At 41.8% G+C, this 18,855-nt stretch overlaps 1 protein-coding gene across 1 annotated transcript in view; it reads left to right on the forward strand.

Moving 5' to 3' along the window:
• The first annotated feature begins 205 nt into the window (after positions 1-205).
• The window catches only part of fbn1 (fibrillin 1), a 67,583-nt gene continuing 48,933 nt past the window's right edge, over positions 206-18,855 (forward strand). The window contains exons 1-7 of the mRNA XM_008404597.2: positions 206-494; positions 660-954; positions 3,350-3,432; positions 6,489-6,587; positions 7,321-7,416; positions 9,019-9,114; positions 18,426-18,623. Coding sequence (XP_008402819.1) covers positions 764-954; positions 3,350-3,432; positions 6,489-6,587; positions 7,321-7,416; positions 9,019-9,114; positions 18,426-18,623 — 763 coding nt within the window. The 5' untranslated portion in view covers positions 206-494; positions 660-763. The remainder of the gene's footprint in view (positions 495-659; positions 955-3,349; positions 3,433-6,488; positions 6,588-7,320; positions 7,417-9,018; positions 9,115-18,425; positions 18,624-18,855) is intronic.

Consider the following 18,855-nt stretch of genomic DNA (forward strand, 5'->3'; position numbering starts at 1 on the left):
TTCTAATTAACTGAATATGAGTGTAACTATGATTAGTCTGGCGTGGGGGGAGGAGGGGGACACGCTTCTATAGCTCACTGTGAAAGTTTAGGTAAGATACAGTTTTAAATGAACCCACGCTTGCTTTTGTATCGCGAGAGCACAAAAAAAAAAAAGTTTTTGGGGAAAGTTGAGCAGAGCAGGGATGGGGAAAGAGCTCCGCGGACAGAGGGGGAGAGACGCAGAGAGTTTCACCATTCCCATCCTCTGGAATGCATCCGCTGCTCTGACTTACCAGTGCAGAAACCAGCGCTCAGCTACGCGCGCATGAGTCATCTCCCAAAAGTTACAATGCGCATCCACTTATAGCAGCCGCAGGCGAAAGCTTTAAGTGACTTTTCCTCCTCTACGCAGTTTTTTTCCCTGCTCAGAGCGTTTATTCAGCTGTTACCTGGAAGGAAGAGTGAAGCTGTCCTGAGTCGGGTCCAAGGCGAATCTCCTTCTTTGGAGAGAAGGTAAAGCACTCTGTTAACTTTGATTATTATTTTTTTTATAGTCTTGTTAGACGATGTAACTGCGAGTATATGTTGATTTTATTTCATGCGGATGTCTTATCTGCGTCTTTTTATTTATGCATTTGTTTTTTTATTTTTATTTTTTTTTAAATATTGTTTTTCCAGCTTGCCTCCAGACTGCAGAGGTCCTACGGTGCTGGGGGGAAACTAGTGGAGCCCGTTAAGTTATTATTTCACCGAGCACCGGAGTTGCGCTCTTTGGAGAGGACATGCCGGGCAGAAAGCGTGCAGGACGGCTGCTGCAGTTGGCCGTGGCTCTGCTGGCCTCGCTGTCGCTCCTTGGCGGACTCGGAGGCGCTGCAGAGGAGGTGGACATTGAGGACAGCGAAGCGGTGACCAGGCACACGGACACCAGAGCCAACAGGGCCAAGAGGAGAGGGGGGACGGATGTCCTCAGAGGGTAATGCGTCTGTCGTTTCTTTTTTCTTTTTCTTTTTTTTATTTAGATGGACATCATTTTAAGCTGTTTTATTTTAACCTCGGAGCAGGTGTCATTACCTACCGTCCTTCTTTCTTTCTCTTTTTTTTTTTTTTTTTTTTTGAGGAACACTGTAGGTCAAAACTCATTTTTGTATGCTTGTGTGCGCGCGCGTGTGTGTGTCCTTTAATAAGGCATGCGGAGACCTATGGGTGACATTGTGTGTGATGGGAAGTTTGGAGCAAAGTTTAGTAATTAAATACTGGCAGGAATACCGCATTCCTGCTGACTGCAATAATAAATTACTTCCAAACAAAGAAGGCCATTGGTCTTGTGTGGCTGTGGCAGAAAGAGGAGGGGTAGGTAGAGGGGGTTGAGGGAGTGGAGGGGGTGGAGATGAGGGTAGAGGAGGTGGGGGGGACTAACAGCCTAATCCTCCTTTTAGTCAAATACACCACACCCCAGTTGTGGATAAATCACATCTGCAGCTGTTCACAGTGGGTCACTGCTGGAGAGGTTGTGTGTAATGTGATTTTGTGTGTGTGTGTGTGAGAGAGAGAGAAAGACAGACAGAAGGAAAGCAATAAAGAAAAGAGCGAATGCATGCATCCAGTGATGACAGCAAACAGCTGATGGAGGTCAGATAGCAGACAGCTCAATGAGCTCTCTCTGCAGGCGTTTCTATTTGACATGGCTGACTTTAATGTGTCGCAACATCTGGGTTCAAAGGCAGGAAGTGTATTTGGCCTGCACACTGTGTCACGCTGACTTACCACCGTCTCACACACCCGAGTCGATTCATTATTCACCTCACGGATCTGCTCCGAGTTACGATGCACATCTTCCCTCCGGGACCAGTGTGGGCTCAGCGGGGGATCACAAGTTCACACATGTTGACATGTTTCAGGCCTGTAGGTGGCAGGATGGTCACGGTGTTTTCTAGGAGGATGTTTTCCTTATGCAGATGTGGTAAACAGGAAGTTTTTCCTTTTTTTTTTTACCTCCAAGTTCGCACCAATCCGCCTTCTTCCGGCCAACACGTGTAATAATCGCTGTTTCCACTTATGACCAAATCCCATTTCTCTTTAAGGACAGTGCCTCATAACAGAGAGGAATGTGCTGCAATGCTCAGAGAAGGTAGTTTTGAATCCAACTACAAGATTGTCCAGATATATGCGTAGCCCAAATTTTTGTACATTTTTCTTAAACTCAAAAAAGTGCCATCAAATTTTCATGAAGTCATTTGGTGCTTTTATAGAACAAAAATCTTGGGAGTTCTTAGTTTTGATTCATTTTGTGAACTGAAATCAAAGGGCAATTGACTCTTGTTTTAAGATATAAATGATCTGCCTCTCAGTGCTAACAAAACCACCCAGAACAGTTTTTACCATTTGTAGCTTTTATTAAGAGCCACAAAAGAAATTCTGAAAAAGAAAAATAGAATAAGCTCAATATATGAATATATTATATGTAAAGCACAATAACAGAGGGTTTGTAGAGATGCTCCAATCAACTGGACAGCATTTGGGTCAAGTGCTGGTCCAAGGATTACAATGCTCAATCGTAGCTCATTTGATTTAGTTGTCTTATTCATTGGTCAAACCAATACTCAGATTTTGTGCCAAAATGATTAATGTACTTCGATGCACTTTTTCTGAGCATAATAAACATTACATATGGATTGGAGACATGTTGTTTAATGCATAGATGGGGAAATTGTTTCATTTTCAGCTTGATTAAAAACTACTACTGCTTTCAAGGAACCTGCAACAATTTTTTTTCCATTTAGCTTTAATAGTCAGGAGAATAAAAATAACTGAAATTAGCCAGGCAGACTTCAAATAAAAACCAAAAATGTATATTTATTTGGAAAATCCTGATTATTGGCTCTCTTGGGTTGCGTTTTTATTTTAATGTGACTGTCTGTCCGATTTAGTTCAACCTAATGGCAAGCTCCATCATGATTAATCAAATGAAGTTTGGAAGTGATTTATTAGGAACTTAGGATTTTAGTTACTTATTTAGAGCTCAAAAGTAACTAGCCCTCTGTTGTATTGTTGTGCATTTGCACAAGATATTATGAGAAGCATTGATTTCTGGCTATGTGTGGGAAGGAAAAGTAGTGTTTGATTTTCTAGCTCATTTCCATAAAGAAAAGAAAATCCCCACAGAACTCTGACAGAGATGAAGGTGAACTAAATCACTTGGATTAGAATTGAAATCCTAGTGTTTTGGCTTTGTCTAATATGTTAAGAAACTCGAGCGGAGAGCAGCTGTGAATCCGTAGCTCAAGGAAGCTGTCAGCGTCGTACACTATAGAGTCACTTAGGACAAATGTGTGGACAACAGAAACCTAAAATAACCTTGTTTTCCACAGACCGAACGTGTGCGGCTCCAGAAACAGTGCCTACTGCTGCCCAGGCTGGAAGACTCTCACAGGAGGAAACCAGTGCATTGTTCGTAAGTATCGCCTCCCACCAGTCACTGGTCTCTGATTCGAAATGTCAAGACAGGACTTAAGTCCCGCTTCGCAATTGGTTCAATTAAATCGCCTGTATTTCAGCTAATAATCAGCAGCAGTGGAAAAGTAGGCTCAACATTCTTTGACTCGCTGCAGCCGTCAGCAGAGTTAATGAAAAAGAGCTGAAGCAGAGTGAAATGAAAACATAGAACAGCAGCACCAGAGGTTCGCTGCAGTTCAGAGTAAATTGTGGTCCTGTCCTTTTGGTCGCCATGGTGATCTGCTGCTTCCCGTTTCTAAACAATTTAAAGTAGTGATAGATGACCTTCTCATTCTAATATGCGTAGTAGTTTTTAAATAGTAGAAGACATGAGAGAAGAAGACTTTATTTTCTAACTAATAGCTTTGAAAGTTTAAAAGAAAGTAACTTACTGACTTGTGGAACTTGTTCTTTCAGGACTTATAGGGATACGTCAACTTCAGTTTTTTTGACCAAACTAAATCCCCTCTCCACGCCCACAATTTCAAAGTTAAAATTGATTTCTACATAATAATGACAATTCCATTTCTTCAACACAAAAATAAGTAATTGCATGAAAAAAAATTCACCCCCTTCAAGTCGGTACGTAGTAAACGATCCTCTGTCTCTGTTTGGAGATCAGCTGTGAATACCTTTTCAAGTCCAGACACAAATTCTCAATTGGATGGAGGTCTGGTCTTGGACTAGGCCACACCAGAGCAGCCACTTTCTTGTAATGTCTTCTGTGTAGCTTCAGCCTGAACGCTTTGCGCCGTTGTCTTACTGGAGAATAAAAATGCTCTCTGAAGCTGTAGTTCCCTGGCAGACGGAAACAAAAAGTCCTCCAGCATTTCCTGCCTTCACTTTACCCTGCAGCTTTACAAGCCTTCCAGGGCCTGATGCCAGAATCAAGCAACCCCACAGCATGATGCTGCCATCACCGTCCTTCACAGTGTTGAAGACCATGGTGATGTGCTTGTGCTTGGTGTTGTATTCTGTTTACTTCACTGTTGCTCTGTTGGCACATTGAGGGAACAGTCAGTGGAGCCAAGAAGTGTCTGGTAACAAATCAATTCTGGTTTTCTGTTGCTATTTCATAGCAAAGTTAATGCAAGCAGGTCCAATAAAATGTTAAATATGGTTAGTTTGAGTCTTTCAAAGCATTTCGGTGCATAGCGATAATTAAGCTGCTATTTGTTAAAATCAAAGTGTGTCTAAGGAAGCCAGAAGACAATGTGCTGTCCTGAGTGTGGAGATAAAAGAAAAACTAACAGAAAAATACCCTCGATAGATGAGGAAGTTTGTTTCAACTGGATGGTGACAGGAACAAGAAGGGATGAAAAAAGCTCAAAAATGCACAAACACTTGTTACACAAAATGAAAATGTTGTGAAAGAGCAATAATTGAATACACACAAGAGAGATGTGAGTATTTCCCATGTGTGTCCACTCTCTGGCGGAGATAATTATGAGATAACCTCAAGTGTAATTTCTAAGGAAATGCTTCAAGCCTAAATAAAAAAGATCCAAAAAGTTCTGCTTTCCAAAACCGTAAGCTGTGATGGCGATATGGACTCTAAACTTTGTCACTGTATTTTGTAGTATTGATTGGTTTAACAATAAACGTGATGGTAAAAAGGCATTTCCAGCTTTTTTTGAGTCGTTTTTTTTAGGCAACTGTTTGGCAATGACATGCAGTCACAACCTCATAAAGACAAATATTGCTCCTAAGATCCTCAATTAAGCTTATTTTGGAATTTATTCATACTGTATTTATTAGTCGAACCAACAGTGGAGGAACTTGAAAAAAAATAACAATCCCAAGAATAGTGTTATCACAGCAATAAACTTTTTATGACAACAAAGTACACGATAAATGCCCGTCCCTACTGGAAACATGTACAACCAGACTTAACTCCCATTTTACATTCATGTGAAAAGGAAGGCCTCTCCTGCAAAAACGCAACTACAATATCTTTAAAACATGACAGAAGAAAAAAATGTTTAGACAGTTATAGTCGTCTGTTCGTTTTTACACAAATGTGCTTGAAAGAGAAAATCAAGACATCAGCCGAGTTGGAAAAAAACTTTTGCCACATTTTTGAGAGCGGATTTCTATAGTTTTGCAGATTCTGAACAGATGCAGGAACAGTGCTCTTGTTTCATGCTCCAGCAGCAGAGCATAAAAAAACCAATAATTTCTTATGAACAGAGATTCGATTTTATTAACCTAGGGACTTTAGGAAGATACATTTACCTTTATCTTGGAGTTTTATTTATTTTTTCCCTGATGTTTGCTCATGTGCTCCACATTTAATGGTTCTAACTGGAGGTAACACAGCTGTTGAGAGTTTGAGCAATGTTGAAGTTGGTTCTGATGTTATTCTTTTTCTCTGATGGTATTGTTTACCTATTGCTTCCCCCTCCTTCGTCTCCCGGTGTTTCAATCCGGAGACAGGAAAGTTTGAGGAGTTTTCAGAGTTGTGTGACTAAGCTCAGGCTGTACAGCTGGCAGGATGCCGGTCTCGGCTCTAATGACATGGTTTCGCAGTGGGATTCTTAGAGAAGGGGTCAGTGGCAGGACTTCACCTGACAGCAGCTGGGAGCAGTGGACCTAGCCAGAAATAGTCTGGGTGGAAAAAATAAAAAAAAGGGAGCAAACGAACAGACTGCGACAATTGGAAACGCTCTCTGGCAACGAAACTCTAAGCAGAAAATAGCTAGGCTGCCAGGTGTGCTTTGTCAAATTTGAATAATGTTTTTGCGATCCTTCTTGAGATTTTACGAATGAAAGTTCAGTCTGAGGTTGAGATCATTGTCTAAGCTGCACCAAAGGAAACTTGCAGCAGAAATTTAAAACCTGCGGATGACAGGTTGACAAGCAACAGACACAAAACGCACATTTTCTCACATGAATAACGGCGACAAAACGCTGGCGCCACAGCTCGAGAATTGCACAGTGTTTTGTCATTTGCATTGCGGAGGACATTTCCACGGCGTGTTGTTGTTTGACCAAGTGTTTTGTTCCCGTTTTCAGCGATCTGCCGAAGTACGTGCGGAGACGGTTTCTGCTCCAGACCCAACATGTGCACTTGCCCCAACGGACAGATTGCCTCAACCTGTGGATCGAAGTCAGGTCATTCAGCAATTCCTCTCTTCTTGATATGTATTTTTTTAATTATATTTAGGGCATCGGTCAGAGTTCAACTGGCTCTACACCAATAGATAAGAATGGAATGGATTTTAGAGAGTTCAGTCCAAATCCCACCCTTATCTTTACATTTTCATTTGGATGAAATAGTTTTTAAAATAGCATTTAATCATCTCACAATCAGTAAGAGTGTGTAGATCACGAAAATATTCAGGACTGCTAGGTTGAGTCTTAGCTCTAGTAAATATCAAATTTTCTGAGCACTGACTAATGCGGCAAAAATAATAGTAGGCCAAAGAATCGTCTGAACACATCCATGACGCTGCCTCCAGATTGGAGCAATTGATATATGTTGCAATCACGTTTTTTGGAAGAGCAGCCAATTTCGTGGGCTGTTGTGTTTGCGTGTGTGTGTGTGTGTGTGTGTGTGTGAGCGGACTATCTGCGGTTATGTGTGTTTTGGAAGACGTCCACAGTCAACATCTCCTCTGTCTTTCTCTCTCGCAGCTCCCAGCACTTCAGCACTTCATATGTTTAAACAGCAAAAAAAAAAAAAACCTCTTGGATATTATATCTCAGCTCAACTGTTGAGAAAATGCTTAGAGTCAATCTCGTTTGCCCTTTAAACGTCTTCCAAAGTATTACATGTTTGGGTAATCTGTAAACAGCTCCGATTTTGGTTTGATTGTGTGTTTTTTTCACTTTGTTCCACCCGCAGTCCAGCACTGTAACATTCGCTGTATGAACGGAGGGACATGTGCGGAGGACAACTGTCAGTGTCAGAAGGGCTACGTTGGAAACCACTGCGGTCAACGTAAGAATGACCTCCACTGCTTCCCGTCTCCTCCAGACAAAGATGTGCTCTCTCACCCTCCAATGAACTCCTACTAAGTATTTAGCACATTTACTTTTCTGACCGACACCAGCAGCTCCATTCAAAATATGGGCGTAAGCGCTTGGGGGGCGACACCCACTGGGTTGTGGTCGTGTTAAAGCTGTGGTTTTGGTGTTTTGGCTGCTGTTGTTGATTTATGGAAACTGAGGAAAAGGACGTTAAAGAACAGAGTTCATGCGTGCAAAGCAGCGACTTGGTCATCACAATGGCTGCGTATTGCACAGCTTATCAGCTACTTGACTGTGAGTGGTGCCGTAATTTGATTTGAAACTGGTCTGAGTTAATAAATCAGTAGGGAATTAAGGCCATATTTTTCCAGACTTCTACACAACCTAATGCTTATTTTTTCAACCACAGGAATCCGGGCGCATGAAGCAGACCTTTTTTTTTTTTACAAGGGGTGTGAGAATAGACCGGGGGAGACAGTGGGACCTCACGCTTATTAATCTGTTAACAGCTACATATCTGCAGAGCGGTAGTCAAAATAATTTCAGCCCGTTTATGACTCTTTGTGGGAGAATTAATCACAACATATTAAAAATCTTGATTTGACACCAGTGAAGGGTTTATCTGCTGAAGAGGCAAAAATCAGTAAACAGGTCATAAGTAGTTTGACAAATCTTGGTCTTACTTATTAAACACATTGTGAGATTTTTAAAACAATACTTTTCTAGCTTTCTATCACTGGTAACTGTACTGCAGAAGAGCAAGCTCATATTTGGTTTCAAAGAGTAATACTCCATGCAGACATCTGGTTTCTGCTCATCTAAGCTTATCCAATCAAGGCAGGTCCAGTTGTTTAAGATGGAAAGTGTCTCCTCCAATGGGACATGACTTGTAAAGCCCCATAATGTCCCGTTTCTCAGTCAAAAGCCAGTAGAATTGGCTTATTCCTGTTCTTACTCAGCATGCTAGCAACTGTTAGCAACATACAATCTCAACCGGGGAATTTAAACTCTGATAAAAGCAAAATGAGAATGAAAACAGGACTAATCCATGCACAGTGTTAAGGAGCAGCAGTTAGTGACCTGGTGGAGTTAACATGAATTGTATTTAAAAACGCTGTCAACACAGTTCAAACATTAGCAACATAAAAACAGATTGCAAACAGTTGGAAATGGAAATGAAACTTTAGCTATGCAAACAACAGGATGTTAAATCTGACCGTATTTAGACTAAACGCGTCGTCTTGTACATAGAACCGAAAACCCTCTGTGCAAATGTGGCTTATTCTCCCATAAAAAGGAATAAGCTGTCTTGTTCCCTCATAACTCACAGAGATCCTGGGAAAGACTTTAGCTCAGCAAACAGCTGATTAAATCATTGAGCGTTTAGGTTGGAAGAGTTACTTCCCTTCAGGGATACAGAATCAAACCGTGCCCCTAAGTTAAACGAAAAAAAAAAAAAACAAAGGTTATCCGCTTTACACACATGATCACAATCATTGATAAAACTTTAATTTAGAATCAATGTCTTCATGTTGTCTCATGGTTATTTTTTTTTTGCCTTTTTTTTCCTCAGCGGTTTGTGAAAATGGCTGTCTGAACGGAGGAAGGTGCGTGGCTCCCAACAGATGTGTTTGTACGTACGGCTTCACCGGAGCCCAGTGTGAAAGAGGTAATGAATCCCACACAGCTTTTCTCTTCTCCTCCCCTTCATTCCACATCCATCCCACTTTCGATTTCCTCCACATTTCAGACTCTCTGCTGCTGCTGCTGGACAGGTTTTCAGATCAGCACGTGCGGCTTTTGTAAAAACGTGACTCCACGCTGAACGTTTTTGCCGTTTCCTGTGACCGCCGGGTCGGTCGGTCATGCCGCGCGGTACAAGAACTCGGTTTTGTCGAGGAACGTTTGTATGTCAGGCTCGGGTTCAGAAATGACCATTACTTTCCACATCTGCTCCGAAATGACACTCTGGGGAGTGTAACGACGCCGTGATCGCGCACTGTTTGGTAACTGAAGACCTCCCGTCCTCCTGCGGTTGCTGTTTGGCATATATAAGCAAAGACTCCACAGTACACAAGCACGCTCAAAGTACGGGCAACCAGTGCTGCGTTTGAGGTGAACGTGCGTGTGCTCAAGCGTGTTCTCGTGCATGTTGCAGCTGTGACCTGCAGGGGTCAGCGTGACGGCCTCGTAACACTAATATTTGGACCGACAGCACGGCTCTTAATTAGTTGCGTCCTTTTAACAAGACGATGCTTCGTGGACATCTCTGTCAGACTTGTCCTTTAGTTTACATCACTGTTTTCTTTAAGCCATCTAACTAGTGAGTACAATCTAGTCGCCCCCCAGTTTGTTGCCCTGCCTTATCTTGTTGGGCGGCCTGCTAGATGGTGTGTAAGGACGACTACGCACATTTTTGTGGCTACTGGTCCGAAAGCAGAGTCGAAACGCACATCTGGTTTTAAAACTTGGATTTGCTAAGCAGAGTGGGGAGAATGCAAACAGACCATTTGCTCTCAGCTGTATTTATATCTTGCATCGAAATGAAACTTTGACTGTGGAATCCCGTCGTCATATTTTTCTGCAGTGATTTCATAAACAGTGTTCTTGCAAAGCCGGCCACACTCCTTGACCTTGTTTCACACTACAACCTCAAATTTCAATTTATTTTATCTGGACTGTACGTGACAAACCGACACAAAGTAACACATGTATTGGATTTGAAATTGTACGCAATTTTCATTATTTCCACAAATACTTGGAAAGTGCACATCCATCTTTCGCTGCAGTTTCAGCTGCAAAGCCTGTTGAGGTCTTTCTCGATCAGTCATGCGTAGATAGAGACTTAAATGTTTTGCCCGTTTTTTTAAATACTTGTAGCTCTCAGTCGGATTTGAGCAAGATGGTTTAAGTTTGGCCGCAGATCCCCAACTAGATTTAAGTCAGACCTTTACCAGACCATTGCGTTTGGGCCACAGTAGGGTCTAGTTTGGCTATTAATAACAATAAAAACATTCTTATGCCAATTATTAATAGAAATACTAATTTGCCAAGTTGGGCAACCACTTAATTATCAAGAAAATAACAGAAAAGTCGTTCAGTCTCACTTATTGTCTATAAATCCCTGCCTGATGAGGCCTCAAGTTTAGATGAAAGCGTAAGTTCAGCACTGGCATTTTTTGAGCAGCAACATACAACACGTTCTTTTGATAATAAACAGGAGTTTATTAAAATGATTTCAGCCTTAAAAAAACACTTTCATCAACAAATTTGCTATACTAGTAGCCCCCAACTGAACTACTGAGAAAAAGATAAAACAGTGATGAAACACTGAAAACTTCTAAAAGCGAAAACATCGAAAAAAATATTAAATAAAATGATACAATTATGTCACATGAACTGTAAAGGTTGAGAAATCAGTTTTATTGAAGAGGGATTTATAAATGGCTAAGTTAGTTGTAACTAATTTTAGTTTGCACCAAAACATGCTTAAGATCTGATGAGAAACATTTCAGTGCAGCTCTAAATTTCACCTCGTTGCCCTGCAGGAGGATGAACCTGCGATCTGCTGCAGTCTCCAGCAGGTTTTCTTCCAGGTTTAAATTATATTTAGCTCCATCTTTATCACCCCATCGACTCTGACCAGCTTTCCCGTCTCTGCTGAGGAAAGTCATTGCCACAGAATGACGCTGTCACCACCATGTTTCACTGAGGGCATGCTGTGTTCAGTGTCGTGAACTGACATTAAATTTTCTGCCCACACAGCAGTTAGAATGTAGTTAAAAAAGTTTTGGTCCCGTCTAACCAGATCATCTTCTTCTGTGTTTTCTGTTTCCCACATGGTTTGTGGCGAACTGTAAACAGGACCTCATATGACTTTCTGTAAGCCAAAGCAGGCTGGGAGCCACTCATCCACAGCAAGCCAGAACCTACAGAGTACACAAACAATAATTGTCTCGTGTGATCCTTCCACCTAAGCCGCGGATCACCTCCAAAGTGCCCATGTTTATCTTGGATGCTTCTCCGATTAATGTTTATCATTGTAGGTGGATTGCCAAGCCTCGGTAGGTTTGCGGTTGCGCCGTGCACTTTTCCTCGTTGAATGATGACTTAGGCAGCGCGTTAATGAGCAGTTCAAAAACTGTGATCATGTTTTTTAACCTGAATCTGCTTCAAACATTTTCTATAACGTTCTCCCTGAGCTGTCTGCTGTTCTCCTTGGTCATCCTGATACACTTTGTTCACTGATGTTCTGAACAAACTTAATGGAAGTGCTGGATTTATACTGGGACTAAACCACACACACAGATGGTGTCTACTTACTATTACACTTTCAAAAACAATTTTAAAGTTAGAGTAGATGGGGTTGAATTCACACCCCAGTTTACAAATATGCATATAAAAAAATCCGTGTCACCGTTTTGTGCTCTTGTGATGTCCTATTACATAAAATCTCAGTGAAACACGCTGCTTATATTTGCAAAGTCACTAAATGTAATAAAAAGTTCAATGGCTCTAAATACTTTAGCAAGTTTGTGCGACCCTTTTTTTTATAGCACGTTCTTTTGTTTTGGTCAAAATGCCACACTTTTGAGGCAAAAAAAAAAAAAAAAGCAGCTTCACATCATTAAATATAAATAAGATGAATTCATGTGATGTGAGGTTCCAGCTACAGGAGGCTTGGACTGAGTTAACCCAGCTTCACCCCTCCAGGTGTTTGGAGGAGAAATCTGGAGGCCTTGACTGGTATCTGTGCTCAGCCCATAATATCTGTTCATTTAAAAAACCAACAACCCTTCAGGCTCAGGTAATGAGCTGCTTTCAGCCGATATTAAAAACAACAGTTTTATTTGCCGAGCCTCTATTTAGAGAATTTATGCCTCGGCGTTAACGATGCTACGGCAAAGGTTTTCGCTCTTTTTCCTCTTCCCCATGAGATCACGTCATTGTGCATGGCTTCCTGATTGCTTTCCTTTGGCTTGATATTCTGCATAATTTCCTGTGGTTGTTGTCCTTTCGATTATGCTGCTGAAAGTTGTGCTTAAGGTCAACCGTTCGGTTTCTTCTAGAAATCAGATTCAACCGTTCTGATCAATTACTAAAAAACCTTCCAGGTCCCGAAGCAGCAAAAACGGCCCCCAGACCATCACAGCACCGTGTCTGACTGTCGGCGTGTTGTTGGGACCCAGTTCTTCCAAAATGTCCCACTTTTATTTGTCAATTCACTGAATATTTTCCAAAAACTCCAAGGGCTCATAAAGAGGGTTTTGGCACACGTTTGATGAGGGAATTTGTGTTCCTTTAGTGTTTTACACCTTTGACCATTTCTGCCCAGTCTCTCTCTCTCTTTTTTTTTTTAGCGTTTAATCATGACCTTGGATGAGGCAAGTGAAATTGTTCCATATTTTCTCTATTTGTGGATAATGGTTTCAGTTCAAATTCGCAAGCCACACCGTAAAATGTGGTTAATCTCAGCTAATTTATGATTTAAAAGTTTTTCCACAATACCTCAAGTTGGTTTAGATCACTTTTTCCCTTAATAAGTGAAATCATTTGAAAAGTTCCCTGCCATTTGCCCTTTTTTTAAAACTTATTTGAAACCTTTGAGAGCAACAAAAAGCAAAAACAAACGAAAAAAAAAAAGTTTGAGGCAGGAAATAACTTTTAAAGCGTCGTGATTTGGGTGCGTCTGTCTTTTAGATTAAAGTTACGCTTTAAATAGGCACATTTTCTAGTTGTGAAGGGATTCCTCCGTGACATTCTCTCATGTTCATCTTCATTTTGGTTAAACAAAATGACCTGAAGGACGTAGACGACGTATGGACACAGTGGTATTTTCGGCTGACTTTTCTTTCTGGAATTTCTTTGGCCGGAATTCATCGCCTCCCTGAGGGAAAGTCATTGTGCTCTCACATAAACACAAGCACATGCATGAAGCACATGTGTTTGCAGACTCCACTTGATTTTAATGCAATTTACAGAACTGTGCTCCATTATGGCTTGATCTTATCACATTAGCAAAATCACGAGGTTTCTAAACACATGTGATCCAATCGGGTGAGCAGCAGTTGCATTCAGGACTCCTGAGGTTTTCTTGGATGTAGGAAAGTGGGACGGAGACATCACTGCAGCAGAGAGACACATGCTGCCCGAGTGACTGATGACCTGCTGACTGGGAACAGCTGACTGCTGCTTCAGTGCGCTTCTTTGTTGGTTGCAAATGCGATTTAGGCCGGAATGAGGAGTTTCTAGAGACGCGGCCGCAGTCCGGCTGCTGTTGCATCCATCGCTCTTTCCTGCTGCTGCAGTCATTCGGCTACGGAGCAATAAAATAAAGCATTAGCTGTGACGCCAGTGAGTTCACTTGGGATTGGTGGAGGAAGACGGGCCAAAAATGTGCAAACACGTGAGCTACTCAGTCAAAAAAAAAAAACAACTAAAAAAAGAGAGAGAGAAAAAAGTCTGCAAACAGAGCACCGGAGGGAAGTGGGTCAGTCAGCTGAGGGATGCTTTCGGTTCCTATGCCTCACCGACTTTCTTCTGTCAGCCTCTGTTTTATTCTGATGCAAATCTCAGTGGGTCGATAACTAAAGTGTTTGTGTCTTTTCCATCTGTGTTTGACTTCATGCTCAACTAGTTTGTTCTGGGAAAACGGAGAAATCTGTTGACCTGCCAATAAGTAAACCCCACCCGACTATATAACCCAATAATGGAAACACACACAAATTGCAAAAACTCATGCACGCATAGCTGCGAGGGTAGAAATTATCTTTATTCAGGGGCATCAAAGTAAAAGTGCGCGAGCACAATGTGGAGCAACTCCGCAAAATTATATGATTTTTGTGGATATAAATAGATCATATTTTGGACTTCCAGGACCGTGTTGTGACCCACTTTGAAGCGGAGAATCCTAAATTTACCCCGGCAGAAGCATTTCTGCATGGAGTCGCCACAAACTCTCCACTTTCGGACGTTTCTTTAAGTTTGTGGTGTGTTTTGAGATTATTGCTGGCTCTAATGAGCTGCAGCTCTGCGTATGTATGCTTGCGCTTGCGCGTATATGTGTGTACGTGCACACGTGCGATTGCTCCCAGATGTACTTACATGACTCGGGTGGGTCCCCCCAGCTGTATGCAGCAGACAAAGACACAAAAGGATGACGAATGAAATGACACCATTTTCACCCTACAGCTGTCTGCCTCTCCCTGTTTACCTCAGCCGACTCTTAAAGTCCCGTGATTATTTTTATTCCCCCTCTAATATTTCAACTCAATGTCCTTTAAATCTCTTGCACTAATTAGAGCTCTAATATGCATGTTTAGTGTCAAATATTCATGTGTGACAGTAAAACAAATATTACATCTGAAGTGCTCGACATAAATTAGTGCCACACATGAGGACTTTACTGTTCACACAGGACTTTGTTGCTATTGTTCATTTAAAGTTGAAAAAGTTGGAAACTAGGAGATAGTTTACAGTCATGGCGCTGTAATGCTGTAATTTCTGGATTGCTTGTGGTTTATACAAAACTAACTCTTTTAAAGATAAATGCACTTGGGTGTTATTGCTTTGAGAATAAGAGTGTGCAAAATTCTGAGGAAAAAATATGGAAAGTGTCTAGCTTTGTTAAAAAAAAATGTTTAAAAAAGGGACGGGGTTGAGATGCTGAAAAAATCTAAAATCAAGATCTGTGTGCATTAAAGTTTTTCATTCAGGAATGAAAAACTGTAGCAAATGCTGAGACCTCAAAATGTAAATGCAATTGAGATAAAGTATTTGTTTTTAAGCCAAAACCTTTGAATGTCAGGTTAAAGAAATATAGCTTTGAGGTTTGCTTGACTGGGTTTTGAGAGTAACATTTTGCTAGTACTTTTGATTCAGTTTCACCACCAACATCCGAGTCACAGGGATTGAAGTACTTTTTCTCCTTTCCTCTTGATTTTATGTATGTCTGTGAGATGATAGGACCTGTCCGTCTTTACTCTTCTGTACCTTGAACAAATAACAGCAACATGCTTAACAAAGGTGTTCAATTCTTACTCATGCTGGTCTCCTTTAAACATATGGATCTATTTTAAACAAAGTTGTTGTGGCTTGAGATCTCCTGGTATTGAAACATCTTGATTTTGTCACCTAGACTAGAGGAAGCCCTAATCAGTGGCAGCCATCTTTACTTTTTGTTCATGAGCGGAATAAAGAAAATGTGAATTTTGCAAAACCATAAGTGGGATTGGAGAAATGAGAAGAAACCAGAAAATCTATTAAAAAAACAACAACAACAACCAATTTTTGTATGACTATTTAGAATTGAAGGAATATTTTCGTAGATGTTGAGTTGATTATTGGGTGTTAAGTTCTTGGAGTGTGATGAGTAGAGGCTGATCGGTTTGGAGAGTGATCGAAACGCCGCTACTTTGTAGTTGTTTGGAGACAGACTTGTGGCTGGAAGCAAAGTTGAGTAAAAATCAGAAAGCATTTGGACTCCAGTCGAGTCTGAGCGGGAGGGAGGGGGTGGGACAGAATGAGAGATGACCCAGTTCTGTTTCACATAGGACCGGTGCCAGAGGCACAGAGACCGTGGAGGCTGTGGTGCACGTGACGGGCCTGGGCCGGGCCCCGGTCCACACGGGAAACGCACAATGTCTCGTTTGTTTTAAATGACTGTGCTGTTGGAGCCGGTCTCCCTCTTCCCTCTTGCTGTCTGCTGCGAGCTCTGAAATGTGGAAATGATTTTTGCCTTTGGATCACAGCCAGATTGTTTTGGGGATTGATGTGTTTTTCCTCGTCTGTCTTTTCCGCTATCGGTGTTTTACCATCTTCCCAAATCTTTCACCTGATAAAACGCAGGGATTTTGTCAAATCGGCTGGGAGTTTTCAGCTAAGGAGTGGCATTTGGAAGGGGAGCACAAATGCATACCAGCCGCTGGCTCAGGGGAATGAGATCTGAACCGGTTTGAAGGGGAGGAGAGGAGAGTGGTCTTGATGGAGGGACTTTCTTCACACTATCATATTTGTTGTGAGCCATTTAGTTTTACCTCTAGGGTGCTGTAGTTAGTGTGGAAATCACCTTCCGTGTTCCAGAAACACACCCTGCCAGCCAGCCTCTGCTGACTTTAAGAACTTATCCCCTATATTTTGTATCACTGGAAAAATAAAAGTTCTCCAAACTTCATGATACATGTGCCTCCCACCCGGCTCTGCCGCTAGACACAACACAAGGCCTGAAGCAGCGTAAGGCAGTTCTCAAACCTGAGGTGTTTTGCCCATTTAAAACGAACTCAGGTTCCTTTCCCTCCTTGGTGTGGTTTGTTTGTGTACCCGGACCATTTGGAGGAGGAGTTCTCAGTATGCTCCCAAACGAGCTCTAGAGTGGCCCATGGCCTCTCGTGTGAATCCGATGCAGACGCAGCTGCCGGCTGCAAGCTTGATCTAAGTGCTTTGCCGTAGTCAGGTATGTGTTGCATTGTGGGATGCGGTAGAGTAACCAAGCCAACAAACAGTGGCGGCGCACTCTTTCCTATGCAATTGTTGAGACATCTTCTCATAATCGTTCAGTATGCTTATAATTTTGCCTAGAAAATAGCCAGAAACACACTAATGATAGTATTTAATGTTTTTTTTCACTAGTTTAGAGCATTGTACATGCTCCCTGTATTTACATTTGTTCTCATGTGGTTCGCAGTGACAGGTTTGGATTTCGCTTGAATTTTTCTTGATCATCCCCCCTCCCAAAAAGCGACAAGTTAGCGAACTCATCAACTGATTTGGACTGATTTACTGAATGTCTGCACACCAAGTGGTGACATTGCTGCTTTAGCAAACTGCGAGAGCTTCACAGATATTATCTGAGTCGGGTGGGAAAAATACACCAGGTTGTATCTTAGCAAGCTCTGAGTTTGATCGCAAAGGTGGGGAAAACAAGCTATGGTTGTGAAATCACTCTTAGATCACACATTTTTAGGTGGTACTTACATTCTGCAGCTGTCTTCTAAAGTTTTCCACAACTCCTCTTTTTCTCTGGTTTTTCTCAAACACAGACAGACAAATGTAATGTTATAAGTTTACATGCACCTGAGAATCTGGCCAGTTCAAATGTCAAGAACAGACAATGAGTTCATTACAGAGTGCCTTCCTGTACAATCTGTGGCCCTTTCATCACGCTTGATGGAAGCGCGCTGCAGAAGTGGGATTCAGGCTGAGCGCTTCTGTTTATGCCTCACATAGTTACTATGTTTGCCTGTAATCCACCAAAAACGTTTTTGATGTTTTTACTGTCTGAATAGTGAAGTGGTGTAGGGTGTAATGAAACATCCAGAGTCGAGGTTTGTCCCCATATCACATGCAGACTCAAACTGCGACGTAGCCCTACGATGAGAATAGGAAGCTTGAAAGCAGATGTGCTAAATTAGCTGCTGTTAGCGACTAATAATCTATTCATGGGATTCTCACGGTGCTTCTAAATCATTCTAATCTTGTAATAATTTCTTTAGCTTGCCAAGTGCCAAAAATACTTAGATATACTATTTTAAAACGTGGGAGGTTTCTTCAGTGGCTTAACCAGACAAAATATTATTTTTTTAGGTTGAGAAAATACTACAACAAACTACTATTACAACTCTAATCAAATATTGACTGAAATTAAAAAATATTTAGTTGGTAGTTCAGTCAAATTGCAGCAAGATTTTCATTTTCAGTAGTTTTGGATGGAAGGAGTTTGCTCTAATATGGCCCTGCTCGGAGTAGGTGTTTGCTTTTCTCCCCAGGAGAATTTCCTACTCTAAAGTTAGATCTCTACTGTCTACTGCACGGTTACATTCTTCAGCAAGTCCAACTTCAATCCCACTAACATATTCCTTTGGCTTTCTTATCACAGTTTGGATGGGTTTTTGTTGTGTCAACATGCCCCACTGGTTATAACCTGAAGGTAAGGAGATAACTACGCATCTTGAGTTAAAATATACTGTTGGTTTCTCCTGGCAGACTACAGAACCGGGCCATGCTTTGCCTCCGTGAACAACCAGATGTGCCAAGGCCAGCTCACAGGGATCGTCTGCACAAAAACCTTGTGCTGTGCCACAGTCGGGCGGGCATGGGGTCACCCCTGTGAGATGTGCCCCGCTCAGCCTCACCCCTGCCGAAGAGGGTTCATACCAAACCACCGCACTGGGGCATGCCAAGGTAAAGTCTGTCCATAAAGCCTGAATCTCTTGTTTCTTTTTCTAATTCAGTTTCTTTGCCTCTGTCTCTTTTCTATCCCTTTGTATCTTAACTCGCTTTTCCTCTGACTCTTCCTCTCTTTTTCTCTGTCATGCCCTCGACCCCTGCTACAGAGGATTAGCTCTAATTGGGTTAAATTGGGTGGGTGGCAGTGCCTCCCACATGTGCATGGAATGCCCACAGACACCCGCTG

This window comes from Poecilia reticulata, linkage group LG3, assembly GCF_000633615.1.
Source record: "Poecilia reticulata strain Guanapo linkage group LG3, Guppy_female_1.0+MT, whole genome shotgun sequence".
NCBI lineage: Eukaryota > Metazoa > Chordata > Actinopteri > Cyprinodontiformes > Poeciliidae > Poecilia > Poecilia reticulata.